This window comes from Nesoenas mayeri (assembly GCF_963082525.1).
Source record: "Nesoenas mayeri genome assembly, chromosome: 13".
Taxonomy (NCBI): Eukaryota; Metazoa; Chordata; class Aves; order Columbiformes; family Columbidae; genus Nesoenas; species Nesoenas mayeri.
The window spans coordinates 12,130,650-12,148,508 of record NC_137550.1 but is presented as its reverse complement, the minus strand read 5'-3'; the positions used below and the strand labels follow the sequence as shown (position 1 = coordinate 12,148,508).

The 17,859-nt window shown below is 38.1% G+C and overlaps 1 protein-coding gene across 1 annotated transcript in view; it reads right to left on the bottom strand.

Moving 5' to 3' along the window:
* ABCB7 (ATP binding cassette subfamily B member 7) overlaps positions 1-17,859 on the bottom strand; it is a 37,180-nt gene that overhangs the window by 12,607 nt on the left and 6,714 nt on the right. Inside the window, exons 2-8 of the mRNA XM_080352502.1 lie at positions 17,727-17,804; positions 15,995-16,081; positions 10,035-10,154; positions 2,299-2,431; positions 1,603-1,871; positions 309-397; positions 139-226 (exon numbers count right to left, since the gene is read on the bottom strand). Of these exons, the coding sequence (XP_080208628.1) occupies positions 139-226; positions 309-397; positions 1,603-1,871; positions 2,299-2,431; positions 10,035-10,154; positions 15,995-16,081; positions 17,727-17,804 (864 nt within the window). The remainder of the gene's footprint in view (positions 1-138; positions 227-308; positions 398-1,602; positions 1,872-2,298; positions 2,432-10,034; positions 10,155-15,994; positions 16,082-17,726; positions 17,805-17,859) is intronic.

Below are 17,859 nucleotides of genomic sequence, written 5' to 3'. Positions count from 1 at the left end.
TGTAGGACTCTTCAAATTAATAATGTTTTAAAATATGCTATTGCTCCAAATACATAGCCCTGTCAAAGATGAATCTCGTGACTCACATTGCTTAGGCTGACAGAAGACAAAGAGCCAAGTAGTAAAGACTGGTCTTACCTTCACAGTCTCATAATTTAGGAGCGAGTCAATGGCAGCGTTACCGGCATCGTTATCTGCTTTGTTCATTTCTATACGAAACTTGGTCCTGTCAAACGAAGGATTAATGCAGTCAAGAGCTCAGGCTTAGCAACACCAGGTCTGCAGATCAACCTGAGGGCACATCTTACCTCCACTGGGTAATTCCTATCGTGAAGGCTGCATAGGCTCCCAGTGTCCCCAGGGTTACTAAAGCAAACTCTGCACCACATTTGTAATACTAGAATATTTAAAATAAAAGAAAAATATCATAATCATTGTAAAAATGTCATTGTTGTCTCAAAACGATGATAGCTTAGCCTGAGAGAAGAACTCTGAAGGTCTCTCCCAACACACTCTGTGCTCTGAACAGCTGAAGACTAAATACAGGCACAAACTCCAAAGGAGCAAAGAGAAGAGTATGGATAACAAGGCAGAAGGAGATAACCAAGAGCCAGGGTATAGCATAATACCAGCAAGGTTTTTTGCCATTATATACCATAAATATTGCTGTTCGCACAAATAAGTAGGTGTTTACACAGGTTTGGGTAGATTTTGAGAAAGGCTGAATGCTGCAGAAGAAATAAATGGCCTTGCAAACCAATTTATGATGCGATTTCTCTACTTTAGGGTATACCAGGAGACAAAAGCCGTAAGAAGACAAATGAAAGCATCACGGCGGGTTGGCTGACAGCCAGCTTGATTTGCAACTGCCAAAGATTATAAAATTCTACCCAAGAACAATAGCGTTTTGAACTCGTATTATTACATTCAAATTTGATTAAGTGCTTTGAAAAAGGAGGAGAATAAACAAAACAAGATTCTTCATTTGAATTCAGTCCAAGCAACATAATTGAGATTTAGATTTTAGCATATAAATATCCGAAGATCCTGATTTCAAAGATAGTAAGTGTGGTTTATAAAAGTGAAGTTTAAACTGGAGCTTATTAAGCTTAAAACCTGCAAGAAGGACAAGTCTTTTTCCAAAAGATAATTTTAATTGCCAAGTTCACTTCTAAGTAAAGACCAGTACTGAGAACAGACCCAGGAATCATCCCCCTCCATCCTCAACACACTAAGACAACATTCCTGCACATTTAAATTCTGCTTCCTCAGTCTTTACCCAGATATATTTGACGCTTGTGTGCACAGTTTACTCTTCTGATTTCATTTTTAAAACAATTTGAAAGAAAAACATTAAAAATTATCCACATAAATACTACTTGCTGAAGACAGGAGTCAAATGTGAAAATAATTTCAAATTAGCCAATTTAAAGTAACTAATATTTGAAAATTATGGATTGCTCTCCTTTACAGTAGCTGCTTTCAAAATTACCTTGTAAATTCAATTAGTATTATTATTAATACTCAGTAGACTTTAGTAAAAGAAAACTAATGTATCGTTCCTAATGAGACAATTCCAACTCAGGAATGAACACCACTTACCAGAATTCCACTGACTAGTGCCACTTCAAACATGGTAGGTCCCAGGTTAAATACTAAAGCGCTAAGAACGAAACTGATGCCTCTTGTTCCTCTGTCGATGGTTTTTGACAGAGCTCCGGTTTGCCTACTCAGATGGAACGCCAAGTCCAGGTTATGCAGGTGCAGAAAAACATTCTTTGCTATCCTTCTGATTGAATTTTGAGCTACTTTCCCAAATACTGCATTTCTAGCTTCATTAAATAATGCTGCGCCGGCTCTTGAGATACCATCTAAAAAAAGATGAAGAAGTTTACAAAATGAAAATGATTATGTTTTTAACTTCCTTTCATGCATGAAATTACATTAGACTCATTCTTCATATATATTCAACATTTCTAGTTCAAAAGTAATTTATACTTAATTGCTCCAAAACTTGATGCTATTTTTCATTTACAAACTATTGTACGCACATTTTAAATCCATTTCTTTCGCAGTTGCTTATAAGAAAGGGTAGGATTTCCAATCAAGAATAATTTCTATAAGCATTATTTCATTTCTTAATTGGAATACCAGAAGCAAGGTCCCAGACCATTGCAAACAGACATAACACAGTAGTGACTATGTAATAATGAGCAGCACAACGGGCAGCATCTTCACTACCCCCTGCCTTACCGAGCAACGTTCACACTTGCCAAGAGATTTGGGAACGCCACTTACAGCCAATGAGAACAGCGGTTGCCACAGTTGCCACTGTATTTGGTGCATCACTGAGGTTCAGTACGTTTCCAGAGAGCTGGTTGAGGCTGTCTACTGCATATTTGAACATGAAGGGAACCAATATATTCATGGCCTAAAAGCATAAGAACACCAATTAGTCCATATGCATTAAAATATCTATGTAGCATGACTGTTCTGCCTGAAATCCCTCTACTGTTACTTTTTGTTCTTAACCACCCAGTGTGGGTGAGATGGCTCTCTTGATTCCAAGCACAGGATTCTCCATATCGTCAAGTCTTTACTCCTGGTTCCTTTTAAATATCAACTGCTATCCTAAACAAACTGTGCACTGCAAAGGCACTGAAACTGAAGCTGAGCACGCAACACAGCAACAGCAAGACTTGGAAATGAATCAAGTAGCAGACACATGCTAACAATGCTGCTAAACAACGTTGTCATTACAGGTGATTTGCTCTTTGTGATACGGGCAAAGGTCAGTACAAAGAACTGCTGCTGCAAAAGAAGCACCTCACCCACATATTGCTAACACTGGGTCAGTCGAGGTGTATTAAACCAAAACTCTAGCGAAGTCAAAGAAAAGAAGTTAACCTGTGCTCTGTCTCTTCTGACTCTTAACACTACCTTAATATTTAAATAACCCTTTCCATTTGCAACATGACCATACACACTGACTGCACCTCTACACGAGCCCTAGAGTCTGGCACAGCAGCACAAAAGATTTTCCATTAAAAATACTTTAATAATATGAGCTTTCCAACAAAATACTGGAGCCATATCCACCACTGAACGCTTATTTTTCAAGAGCGCCAAGACCCAAAGGTATATGGTGTCTCCTCGGCATCTGAGAAGGAAGACAGCTAGGTATGGAAACAGACCAACTTTAGCATCTTCTATTTGCACAACTGTAGCATGACAAAATACTGAAAATCTTAAACAAAACATGAAACTTTTAAGTCTCCTTAATGTTCCATTGTTACATCACTCATTTGTACCAAGCAGAAACACAAATTACTGTCAGCCTTCAACGGAATTCATAAACTCAAACTGCTTCTAAGTGAAGATTTGAAAATACGCTAAAAGTTTTTTAGCAGTGGAACAACTATGTTAAGATCTACAACCTTGTAATCGCAGTGGAGGTTAAAATGGTTTACAGTGACCTGGCTTTGCTTAAAGTTGGAGGGGTTTTTTTCCAATATTTGGAAAAAAAATGTGGGTATATGACAAGTTATTTCAAATGAGAAGGAACAAAAAGCAAAACAGATTGACAAAGATATTTTGGCTCTCTCCACCAAATGTTTTGTGTACCCACTTAGATCTAAATTGTATTCAGTCTGTCAGCTGAAAGCCCAGTGAAAAAACTGTAAATTAAATGGATACAACTAGGTTTTGAGTGAAAAGAGTGGTAAAGTCTTTCATAACTTCAGTCCAAATTGAAGCTGGAAGGCTTTTAGTAATTCTAATAACTATCCCAGTATCAGATATTCCCAGTGTTATGAATTACTGGAAGTAGCGGAAGACAGGTACTTCACCAAGATGGGAAATTGGGGTTTTGAAAAGACTTCTTTTAACTACAGGATTAAAAAAACATTCCTAAGTTAATTCTTTTTTAAAAATTGGTTCTGTTTCATTGTTTTAAACACTCTTTTACGCAAAAGTTTTAAATGCACATGAGGAAGGAATCCATTTTCTCCTTGTCCCTAAAAAAAAAGACTACCAAATTCTCAATACAGCATCATCTAAATAACTCCTGAGAGGAAACAGGCGGGATCTGAGAGCATCTGGGTGACATCATTACTGGTTAGTTTATGGCTGAAAAAAAGAAAATGGCTGGAAAGATCAGGTCCTACTTCAAATACGCCCTTCTGAAATATATCCAGTGCAAGCCTGAGAGCTGTTCAGCAACAGCTCGTATTTAAATAGATTGGAATTGGGGAAACCTCCATTTAAAAAAAAAGCCCAGAGGTTAGCATTATCTGTGGAAAGGCAACAAACACTCAAAGCAGCAGTATACAATAAGGTGTGGGAACTTCAGTTATACGCCACAAACAAGTAACTGCCATAACAAGCTTAAACCTTAAGCATGAAGTCCCACAAAGAACTGAGGATGCATTAACAGAGATTTTGAATCTTTACAACACTGAAATTCAAATCCCCCCCTGCCTTCTCCAGGATAATCAAAAAACTCTTCTATTCCCTTCAGAGAAACTCAATTTTTGGGTGGCATTTTGTTCTTAATAAAGATGAATATACTACTGTGTGTGTTACAGTAATGACCAACATGACAAAGTGCAGGTTTTCCTGGGAGAGACCGCTCAGTAGAAAATAAGACTATTGTAATGCAGATTGTCTTGCTTTGTGCAGATTCTCACAAATTCCTCTGCAGGGATTTTCCTCTTCAAGAGACCACGCTACACTACAGGTAGTTTAGAAATAGAACTACAGATATTTCTTAAAGTCCACTTAAAGAGAAAACATGTATTCTTTGAACAGCAGTTCTCAATTCGCAATTAATTTAACCGGTAACAGCCTACAATTTTGCAGAAATGTCGTCTTTTACATCAACGTAATTCTGCCCAATAGAGTTTTAAATGAAATGTAACGCCTGGTCTCAGGTTATAGTTTTCTAACTCCTGGAAGGTAAAGCTTGAACAAGAATAAGGCAACGTGGTATCGCCTTCCATTAGCAATCAAGACAGTCTGCTTTCTAGTAATAAAAAAACAAGTTAATCTTACAAAGTTCATAGCAAGAGAGATGAGAGGCCGTTATTAGAAACAGGCTTTTCCTCCTCGCTTTGTTAGATCAACAAGATCACGTTCACATTAATGAAAACAAAATTTCCGTCTCCCACATAAACTCACAGCTATCTCTTTACCAGCCAAAATTTGCTGGCATAGAACAAAAAGCTTTAAGCACACTTAGCTGCACCATGAAAAGCCACCTTGCAAAATAACTGTTTTAGACAACAGACCTAGATAGGTTTCCCTCCTCTTCCTAATGCCTGAAAGCTTAATAACAATTCCCATTAAAAAGACCCTTTTAATATAGATTTGTATATTTTCTATTGGTAATTTTGAATTAATAGTTTAGCCCTGCCTGAATTTATCGGAAAGCAAAGACGGCACCCATGAAGTCATCCCAACTCAATTGCCCGCATTTAACAGCACATTATACTGCAATGCATCATGCTTAAATGAGTTTGAGCATTTTTTTAAATGACTGCACTGTTTTAAGCTGACAATGCACCATCATCTTTATTCCCTTGTGGGATTACAGTACTTTTAAGGCAAACAGTCTTATCTCTCATTTTGCTCTTCCCAGTATTTCTTGTTTAATAAAGAAGATGAATTAGTGACAGGCTGAGCCCCAACACGATAAAACTGCTCTACAGTGAACTCTTCTTTTGCCAATAATTCAATGAGAAACGTTGACATGAAGATGACTGAATTTATCTCTGGACCAAGATAAACGTACACATCCAACAACTCCATTTGTGGAAATAAAACCAGAAAACTCCATCCCTTACAAAGGAAAGGCAGCTAAAGCAGCTCCAAAACGTAGTCCAAAAGAGGGACGAAGCTGCTGGTTTCACACCTTCCTCGAATTTGGTGATGACCTAAAACGTACTTTTGCAAGTAAGAGGAAAAAGAAATAACTAAAAAATTTTAAAATACCTGTCACCTGAAACTTCTCATAAAGCTAACGGTTTCTAAAGGTCATTATCTAACTGCATCTGAGCACACAAAAAGGACTCAAACACCAAGATCATACATACATACTTAACTGCTTGGATAGATATCATTATCTCTGCACGCAGACAAAATTTAGAGTACAATGCTCGTGTCTTGCCTCCTTAAGCCAAACAGTTTCTTCTGCTGAAGCTTAGGGAATTAGCAGTCTGGAGAAATACAGATAGTCTGAAAGATTTCTCTGGCTCATGAAGAACACGTGTTTGGCCTGTGACCAACAGGCCAAAAACTGCTACAGGCTGACAGAGGTGACAAGTGATTTTGTCATATTCATGTGTTTAACTCAGCTGTTCAGAAGCCAAAGCATTTCTTCTTGGGTCACAGAAGAAGGAAAGAAACAGAAAAGTAAAGAAGCATTTATGATACACACCCCACTAAATAAGACAAGAAATGGGTGGGGGAATGTGGAGAAAACCCCCAGAAATGCAGAACTCGAGCAGGCTAATCTACGTGTCTGAAGACATAGATAATGCCTGTGTGCTCCTCTCACCTGTCTTCCCGTTGCATCTTTCAGATCACACATGTCTAGATAGGCTATAAATATTTAAGATTAAAATGTAAAGTGTGTCATAATACAACAAATCTTCCAAGGAAGACAAGACCTTACTAGCCCTAGAGCAGACTCCATCCTGTCAGCCCCCAGTCATAAAAAGCCATACAAAGAGCTCACTTTGAAGGCTAACAACGCTACTAGCAGTTTTGTGTAGACAAAAAGGAACCAAAAATCACAATAATTTGTTCAATGACAGGCAGCTGGGCCCCACAGAAGGAGTCAAGACAGATTGTAACTGTGGGCTTTTCTGTAGCTGCACACAAACTGGTATTTCTTTTGAAATTAAACTTTCCTGAGCTGGAAGATTTAAAGAACCAAAACATTTCTCAAATAATAGGACAAGTAGATATGATTTCCAGCGGTTTTGTGGGTAAGTTAAATCAAACTGGGTCAGAACTCTTAATTTTTTCCTGAAGATTTCATAACCTACCTCTCCTTTGTGACTTCTCTGCAGTTTTCTTAGAATAAAACTAAAGCCACCCTACAGCCTCTTGTCTCAGAGTCACCATTTTGAGCTGTTCTTCTAATTCGAAATTTAACTTTAGAAATAGAGACGTATAAAACCTCAAGGCCTTCTGTCAAACTCCGAAAAAATTGGCCAAAAGGCTTACCAACTATTTCTTATGGAGGAAGGTGACCAGCAGCAGGCATCATGAGCACCTAGTTCTCTATGCAAAACCCCCGAGAACAAGCAGCCTTTAGACAAAACCCATAATAAGGCTGTAACATCCTTCAGATGCAGACAGGTTCACAGTGAACAAAGAAACCGGGCCAGACTGCAGCAAGGAGAAAGATATGCTGACATTCCTGGCCTGACACATCTGTACAGCAGAGAACCTTTAACAAGCTGCTTGTGTGGTCTGTCAATACATTGTAATTAACCTCACAGGCAATCAGAACAAAGGGCTCCCAAATGGGATAATGAAGAAACTGCATGGGATTATACAAGGTCCAGGCAAGCTACAGGTAAACTGATTTGTATTTCATTTTCTTTAGGACAAAGTGACCCTTAGTTTGCTCTGGAAGAAAAGCAGATGTTCAAGGCTCAAAGAGATGACAGATTTACTATAGCTCTGTAATGTGCTGTTGCAAGTCAGTTAAGCCACAGTAACTACACACATACTTACCATAAGTAAGAAGCAATTCAAGAAAATTTACTTTGCAAAGGAGGAGTGGACATAGCTCAGGTGGTGAGGGGCAACGTGTTAAATTGCAGTTATTTGATAATGTCCAAGTTCTAATGCAGCTTTGTTATGACATAATATATATTCTGTAGAGAGCTGGTTGTGTGTTTTCCCCATGAAATCCTTGGTTGCCAAAACAAGCATTCTCACAAAAACTTCTCCTTCAACAGGCATCTCCTAAAGCCTGGGCAATGCTCTACAGGTTTTCTGCTCTGTCCTTCTGGGAATCTGCTCTGGACACCAGGGCTTCCAGGCAGCCTTGTACAGAATCTGAAGTAGGAAATTAAAGAGAGCACTTAAGAGAGATCCAAACATCCAGTTACTTCTCCAAAGAGCCATTAAGTGTCTGATTTTTCTGACAGGGGGAAACATCTCTCTCCCTCCCAGTGTAATAGCTCTGTTATTATACCAAATACTGAGCTATTTGCAAGAGTGAGGCATCCTGGCCACCAATTTTGTTCCCATTACAGCCCAGAAAGCTGCTTGAAACATTAACAGATTTCCTAAAAGCGAGGTACGATGCTGCCACATGCAAGATTAGATTCTGGATTCACATTCTCCATCATATTCCTACAGCCCTACAAATTAGGAAGTGTGAGGAAGAGAAAAAGGAAAATACATCAAACTTCTTTCAAAGCTTCCTTCAGATTATTATCCACATTACAAATAAGAGGCTTTTAAAAGAAACTGAGTTAGACATGAGAATTTTCATATCCATCTGGTAAATGGGGTATTCCTAAATATACATCACAAAGCCACAAAGAACCAAGCATACCATAAGTTAAATATTATTGTGAGGACAACTGCACAGTATACAAGGTAAAAATACTCCTAGCGTCTGCATTTGGAGCAGCTTCCCAGGTAGTTTTCAAGTGTAATCGAAAGCATTGCTGCATATTTTGCCCAGGCATACATAAAGGGTGGAAGTTTACTTGTAGAGACTTGCTGCATTGTACATGTTGTCACCTGTGTTATCAGAAACTTCCTGACCAGCAGCACAACCCAAAATATCTGTTGCAGACAGGACCAGCAAGCACCTGATAGACTGCTCATGGGAGCAAGCTGAGACCAAATGATCAGCCTTTCCTCTTCAGCTCAAACAAATGAGCACGTTTCTCTCTCAAGTACTCTTCTTCTATCACCTACATAGCTGAAACTTGTTTCTTCTCTCTTTTCTTGACGTGGCAATGTTGCTGAATGGTAAGAAACTGCCAGTGCAACTAGCTTAAGTGCTAAAACTCATTACTAAGCAGGTACCTACTTCAGCATATCTCAGCAAGATACTAATATCAGCATTATGTTTGGTTAAAATTGCCATACTTAGAAGCAACCCAGTTGAGCCATGTCTCAATGATCCTTACAAAATTCACTCCCAATATTTTGCAGTCAAATATCTTTTTTTTTTCAAAAGGAAAATATTTTTCGCACAAAGTTAACATCTGATCTTCTGAACTATTTCTACAAGGTTTACACAACATTTGAATTATATCCTACATTCATCTGTGGAAAGCTTTTGTATGCCTATTTCTTTCTAAGAATGAATAAACACTAATTTTGTTGAAGGCAAGAGTGTAAGAGATCCTTTCACACAATGAACTAAAGGTAAGAGCAACCCTCCACTTCCTAATGAAAAGACTACAAGAAAAGTGATTTGAATGAAAGCATGGTTCAATATAAAAAATGTTAGATGGCTTCTTTCACATTAGGGCACCAGAGGAGTCCCTGAAACAACAGAAATTCCACTCTCATCTCACAGATGAATATCAAGAAGAGACTGGAGGTCAAATCCTCTTTCCCACATCACAGCCAGAGTTGTGAGTAGACACCACCACACCGCTCAAGTTCAGAGCTGGAAATGGGCACAGAGCCTTGAAGAAATCCTGTTTGACAGACACAGCACCACACGACGAGAGAACATCCATAAGCAACCTTTAACTCGCACTTCCCTTAAAATATGCCGTAAATTACTAATTTGCAATGGAAAATCCTGGAATAAACTAATGTGAGCAACAGAAATAAAAATTCTGGTCATCATCTTCATGATCTCCCCAACCACACACATGCAGATGACATGCATACCCCGTTAAAAAATTCAAGATAATATTTTTAATACTGTATGCTCCTGATAAAGGAGGAATAAAAGCTCTTAAAGGATAAAAAAGATAATTATGCCTTCTATGAACTCCAGGAGAATAGTAACTATCCCAGCACAACAAAGCATCTGTACTTACCTTTGCACTGGCTAAAAACCCCAGAGATATGGCTACTCTGGCTCGCAGGTCTGGTCTGTCTTTGGGCCACACATACGACAACATTGCTCTAATAATCTTCTTGGCATCTATCTCTTTCAGCTGTTGGAAAGAACAAACAAAGGTATTACATTATAGAGACTTCCAGAAGCAAAATAATAGAATAAATAAGAACGAATTTTATACATTTTGATTTCTTCTGTATTTTATTTGATACGCAACTGATCCTTCCCAATGTTTGAGACTAAAATTTCAAGTTGTAAATTTTTAGGTTTATATCCATGACATGCTGTTAAAACAGATAAATTGTTCTTAATTCACACGTCCTCAAGAGTGCAAGTATAGAGAGCTGGAAATGGAATACAGAGAAAGCCACAATTCACCACAGCTAAAAGAATTCACAAAATAAACTGATCCTTCTCCTTTTCCTTCTCAAGATTTCTGTACAAAATGCAAGGGCTTGGTATTTCTTCTTTGGAAGCTGTTTTATAACAGCATAAAATCAACCAGACAGAAAAGTAAAAAACAAAAACAAAAAGCCAAAACAATTACAATGAAGTAACAAAAACTAAGGCAAGAAGGAAGCCTGAAAGGTTTACAATAAGCGTAAGTAGTTTGGAAAACATTCAGCAAGTCACAATAAAGCAAAGTCACAGTATTTTATTTTTTTAAGTCACTAGCATTATAGCAACTCAAATCTCTGAAACTGAACATTTATGCTGATATATAAACTGAACTGTATATACATTTCAGCTCCAACTATTTGGTTGCATTACAACAAATTTAAGCATTTCCAACAATCACTTCGACAGTTTTTTTTGGTCATCTTATCACCTTTGCAGAGAAGTGAGAAACCTTATTCTGCCCATGTGTTTTAGGACATGTTTCCAGGAACACAAAGGACAGACCTTCAACGGGTGTCCCATGAAATTATGGCTACTATTCCAGTGGCCTTAGCTCAGCTTCTCCTGTCACCACTTTGTTCCACAATGACCCCAAACGTTGGGTCATGGGGTTTCATGAGACTGCTGAGATGTACACGGCCGTACATGAGCCTAACTGATTACATCCATTTTTAATGAGTCCTTCAGATAGGTTCTCCTCTACAAACCTCAAATTTCACTCTAAACAAGACCACAATTCAGTTAACAAGCCCTCTTGAGAAATATCAAGTTTTTTTGGTTTAGGGTTTTGGAGGTTTGGGGGTCAGGTTGTTTTGGTTTGAGGTTGTTTGGGTTTTTTTTTTTTAACAGAACCATAGGTTATTTTCTAGGTGGATAGATGTCTGTATCACTAACACTTGAAATACATTCAGCTCTGGAGTTCAGTAGAATATATTAGCTGAAGCCTCAGCCCTGCTACCAAACTGAGAGTAACAGCACATGCAATAACACACAATCCAAGTATCAACAACTTCTCTGTCTTGGCTACCCTGGGGTTAACTTGAAAGACAGGCAGGTTATCTAAAGCTGAAGGGAGGGCAGCAAGTAGCAGCTAATCTTGCCATTTCAGGCAGTATTTTGTAATCAGGGAGGAGTGCGGAAAGAAAAAATTAGTCTACACCTTTTAAAGAGAACTTTTCATTACAGTAGAAAGGGGAAGTTTTACAATATCTTTTATTGCTTCCCCCCCACCCCGGTTTATATCTTTTAAATGCTCCCTCCTCGACTTTCTCTGTTAAGGTCCAGTGTGAATGAGCAACAAAAGAGAGTTCTGTTAAGAGTTAAGATTGCTGAGGCAACCAGGGAAGCCAATTCTATAAATATAAGCTTTTAAAAGCACCAGAAAATTCATCTCTGTGTTCCTAGTCATAGCTTCAAAGAAAACCAAACGGGAAGAGAGATCGTGTTTTGTCAACAATTGCAAATGTATTGGAGCATTACACAGTATAAGCATATTTCAAAGGACTTCTAAAAAATGAATATATGGAAGGTTTGTAAGTGAAGAGAGGATGCAAAGCTCTTTCTGTTGTGTCCTACCCACTCAGGAGACGGAGGTACCTGCTGCAGTGTATACACGAATCCATCCATTTGAGCCAAGGATGTGCATAAATAGCAGGTCAAACATTTGGAAAATACCTTTGATCATCACTTACAGGTTAAAAGGAAGTAAAAAAAATAGTATCACGCTAACACAAAAGTGCAACCAGAGTAGTTCTAATTATATGTTGCTATTGGCTAGTCAGACTTTGCACAGAAAAGCTATTAAAAAGAAGAAAAGACATTGGCTGCAAACAAGGAATCTATTTCCGTTTCTTCATGGCTGTGAATGGTAACAGAAGTAAATCCATTCAGAAGAGAAGTCAGAAGGCAGACAGTCATTTGCCAAAGGCCTTGCAAAGGAACAAGAAGAAATATCAAAGGAGATGCAAAATGCACACACATTACATCAAAGTTTACCATGAAATAAATGTTACTGTTGTACAAAAACACAAGTTGAAAACGGTTTAAATGCACAAGTGGCAACATTAAGAATTAAAATGAGCAATCTGCTCAGTGGACTCCAGCCCTTTTTTGATTTGCTGCACTCTATAAAAAGGTTTAGAGAAGCATTTACTTTACCTCCTTTTAAGTGATAATAATGTTTTATATTTTCTTCCAGGGCCTATTTCTACAGAAACGAAAGGAATGGATGATAAATCAGGGAGCAAAGGAGAAAAGCCTTTTCTTCTCTTTGAATGTGGTATGTTTTAAAAAACACACTACCAAATGCTGAAGACTATTTGCAAAGGAAAGAACATTGACCATCTTCCTGCCCCCATCACCCACCCATCCAGGTTCTGAACCTTTTAAAATACCTAAAGAGGGGAAAAAAGAAAGCCATCTTCCCACCCCTTCACAATCTCCAAGATTACTCAATCTTTCAAAGCATTCACTGGGCTGACCCTGTGACTTTGTGGATGCAGCCTGTGCCAGGATGACGAGCTATCAGAAGCATGATGGAAGAAAATGGTAGTTTAACTTGCATTTAAGCTGTCACTGCTGACGAAGAAAAGAAGACCCATTCTGGCTCCCTGTGTACTCACTCACAAAGCCATATCATCCTCGTTATTGTACGAGCACAAGCTGTCTTGCATCCGCATGAGGTTATTCCGCAAACACCTTGCTTCCTCCCCTGCTTCCTCCTCTTTTTCCAGCACTCAAGTGCACAGTCTCAGCCCCTTTCTCATGACAGCTCATGAAATACCCCACTGAATCGTCCACCTCATGAAACCATCAGAAAACTCTTCAGTGTTTGTTGCAGAGTTTTGTCCCAGACTCAGATAAACCTACGCATTCAGTAGCAGGATAACAAGCATGGCTGAGAACGTAACTTTTTCTTTTTTAATCTAAATGCCTCCTGCTATTTAAGTTGTTTCAGGCTTGCTGCAAGTGAAGCAGCAGAGGTAGTTTGGGGAGGGAGTGGGTATCCCTAGCATTTGAACATGGAATTTTTCAGCTAGATTACTTCCTACTAGCTCACCATTTGACCATACAGTGACTTATGTAGCAAAACACCAAGGTGAGGAAGGAGGTAGGATTCTTTGTTTCATTACCTTATCAACTTAAATAAATGTAAACTAGGGCTTGAATTTTCCTTATAAACTTTGGGAAAAAAGTACTTACCCTTTTTCCCTGAAAATAAGACCCACACCAAGAATAAGCCCTAGAACGATTTTTCAGAATTTCTGAGGATGCTCGAAATAAGCCCTAGTTACAGTTCATTTAAAAAGTCAACTTAAATAGCGTCCAGGCAGCTATACATGTAAAAAAGTAGAATTAATTGGCAATGGAATGCAGCAGGACAGACAGACCCTACCCCAAGAAAAGCAGACACCCTCAAAAGATTCGCACTCAGAAGACCCCAAAAAACCCAAAACAATAGATAATGACATGACTGTATTTGAATAAATGTCGATTTTTTTTCACAAATATCAGTAAATATAGATTACTGTACATGGAAAAAGGAAATAGAGTCACAAGAAATTCATGATGGAATTCAGGGTTTGGAGAGTTATGATGATGTACCAGAATGTGATGACATGACTATATTTGAATAAATGTTGATTTTTTTTGTTCAAGAATAAATGTAGACTGTTGTTTACGGAAAAATAACACATCCCCTGAAAACAAGCCCTAACGCATCTTTTGGAGCAAAAATTAATATAAGACCCTGTCTTATTTTCGGGGAAACAGGGTAGTCCTCTATTTTCGCACTATCCATCTCTCCACAGAAGGCAAGCAATGACAAGCAAACTAAATAGCAACTGAGTGAAACAGTGGTAGGGAAGGCTAATTATCAGGGCTCCATCGTGACCACTGGTCTTTCCACAAGTAATATATGTCTGCTTAGCAACAAGTCAGGAGCTGCAGCATTTATTCCTGTCTGTTCTGTGTATGAAAGATCAACACACACAAAAAAAACCACCCAAAGGTGGTAAAGAACAATACTGTTCTCATATCAGCCACTGCAGCAAGTAAAAGTTATATTGTAAGAAACCAGATGTGTAAGCTTCTCTCTCAGTTGCTTGTGAGACAAAGGTATCAATGCCCTTCACACTCTGTGTTTATCCTTAGTATTCAGTTTTGTATTGCCTGAAGCTGCTACAAAAGGGGCAATTTAAAACATCAGTCCCAAAGTCAGTTTCCAGAATGAACAGGCTGGTTTGTCAAAAACCTTTGCAAGAGAGAAAGGTGTAATAGAGCTGACATGTATATCACCTACAGTTTTCCTAAAAGCATAATCCTAGGGGAAAAAATACTCATGTGGTATATTGGGTGCCAGTATTTTACGCACTGAACACAAGTGCAGGAACTGCACTTGTAACATCAGACTTCCTACTCTATTTTTGCTGAGAACCTCTTGGCTTTTGCATCCAGTGTTACTCTGTTTTTTCCACTCTCCACACGTTTCACCTCACCTAGAGCCAGCTCTTGCTGCTTTCTCCTGGGCAATGCTGAACAGCTGACAGTTGTTTATTTAGACAACAGCCTTAACTGACAATGTCCTACATTAACTACATTACAGCTCCACTTATTGGAATAAAAAAGTCAGGGGATTGGCTTATATGGGAGCAACTGCAAGTAATGGGTGAATAGGTAATGCCACTGGAATATTTACACTGCCTACCAGACTAAAAAAATATCAGCTGCCAACAAAATTTCTGGCTAGCATAGTCCTAGTCAGTTTTAATTTTAAGGAATATCCAGTGTTCCTTAGTGTTACTGGTGTTCTGGTAAACAGAAGCTTCCACTTCCTTTCTGGCCAGAGAAAACCCTGAAATTTAAATTGCTGAATGATGCCAAACTGTAGACCTTTGAAAAGTAGTAATTCCAAAGAATATACACTATGATTACATATGCAATACCTATAACAATTAAATAGATTTCTCCTGGAAGTTGCCAATCACATGCAAAGGGTTTCAGTTGAAAGAGGTCTGTATTTCAGGAAATATAAATACAGTCAGAATAGATATAATGTTAACGCATATGATGTAAGTATAAATACATGCAGTTTAATTACTTCTCTCTCTACCCCGCTTCAACTGCAATTTTACCAAGTGATGCACTAACTTGTATCCAGAACCTGATTTGTACTATCCCGAATGTCAAGTCACAGGGAAATATCAGTCACAAACAAGAAAACAAACCACAATAAATTACAATGGAACACACTTTCTGTGAAAAGAAAAAAAATAACATAACACAGGACAATTTCAAAGGAGTGTATGACAGTAAAATTACATTTTTTAATAAAACAACTGAAGCACTTCAACACAGTTATTATAAACACCTGGTGATTTAAGAGCTAGAAAGCCTACATCAGCAATAAACAGTATCTAATCTGCTATAGTACTCAACAAATTGTTGTTTGGGGTTTTCATTTTTGGGGGTGGGGGGGAGAGGGGGGCAAACTGATCACAATTTTATTTAAAAAGCAATACTAATTAAGCCATTTTTTACCCCTTCCTTTGGATCTGTGTGAAGTCCTCCACCTGCATGACCATGCCAACACATTCTCTTCTCTATCAGTCGCCACCTCGGTAGGATCTGTGTAAAAATGAGAATTCAATTTGCAAGAACCTCAGGAAACATTCAAGTAAAAGCCAAGAGAAAAAAACACTGGTTTGGTTTCCCTCCCTCATCCTCCAAATATGTCAGCTTGCTTCAATACAAGATATCACCTCTCTAAAAATCTTGCCTTACTTAAGGAAACAATACTAAGAAAGGGACTATAATCTGGCAGTAAAGTAAAAAGCATGTTCCAAGCAGTCAGGAGGTAAAGATAATAGAGCTTTAAATATTTCAGTTAAAAGGGCACTTAAAAACTAGAAAGTGGACCAAAAAACATAAAAAAGAAATCAAAGTTCTGGAGGATAACTGTGCTTAGGCACATTAATATATAAAATGGAACACAATAATTCCCCTTCCATGTACATAAAGAGTAACTTGGGTGCAAAATAAGTAGATAAATCCACTTTACACTTTTCTTTCCCATCAGGATGAGAACAGCCTACTGGTGCCCTATGAAAGGTCCCAGTGAACCCAGCGCCGAAGCCCCGCTGCAATCCATGTACAGCATGTGCAGGTGCAGTGAGGAAAACAACCTGCTTTTAAAAACTAATGCTCATTCCTCTTAGCATGTGGTCAAAATTGCCTGTTAAACAAATACAGAGAAAAATTCTGAATTTATGAATGCACATATATGTACTAAAGCATAATAACTCGATACCGCTAGGCATTTATCCAAGTTCAATGTCAAAGTGCCTGCCACAAACAATTGACGCGTTAAAGCTTTTTGAAAAGACTCTGCATTTTGTTTAAAAGATTTGCTACATGTTGACAATTTCTGGGTCCAGGTTACACAAAAGCTCTTTAGTAATCTCATTTTATGTACATGGTTTGAAAGCAGACCTCAGGGTTTTCCAAAACAAAATTTCACTTTTCATATTTTAAAGAAAAACATTATAATAACAATCTAAGCAGATTCCATGTTGTGAAGTCCCAATGACCTTCAAACGATTTTAGGTGCTTAAGTTAGTTCTATGAATGGTTATTTTTTTAATAATTAAAAACAAACAAAAACACGAAACACAAAAACCCAAGACAAATACATCACCTAACTTCACTCAAGCGAAGTGTGTTACTTAAAACTCTATCATAATTATTCCATGAACAGTAAAAAAAATAATAAAAATCACATCTTCCTTATGTTTAAATGAGGGTAAAGGCAAGTACACTTCTTAGGAATAATAGCCTGACATCCTGGCACTCAGAATGATGAGAATAAACTTCCAACGTTTCTTGATATTCTACAACCTAGGCAGAAATTTGAAGTAATAAAGCCCTATATATTCAATGAAAACTCACAGCTTTCTATGCATTGATATTTTCTATGCCTGACACCATGAATCTAAGTATCAACCCACAAAACTTCCATTTTTAAGAACTCTTCTTTATAAATTACTGTATTATCATTAGTCTGTAGAGACTCAAAAAGACTTCTTGAGGAGAGTGCAAAAGTCTGACGCTTCTAAGCAAAGTTACCTCATTCTCTAGAAGCAGAAACATAAGTTGCTGTTTAACTCGCTCTGTGTTAAAACTGTAAATAGTGGAATTAAAACAAAACAGCAGACTAAACTGAAAGGTGCTGGAAGGGCACAAGTAAGTAGGAAGAAAAACAATTTATACCTACCTCTGAAGCCTCTAATAATGGTCTTGAAAATTCTGCCCCCAGACTTTGCCATGATCTTTGTTTGCAGATTGGTGGAATCTACAAAATAAAGAAGGGGGCGAGGGGGATGGAAGTGAAAATGGAGTCATGCAGA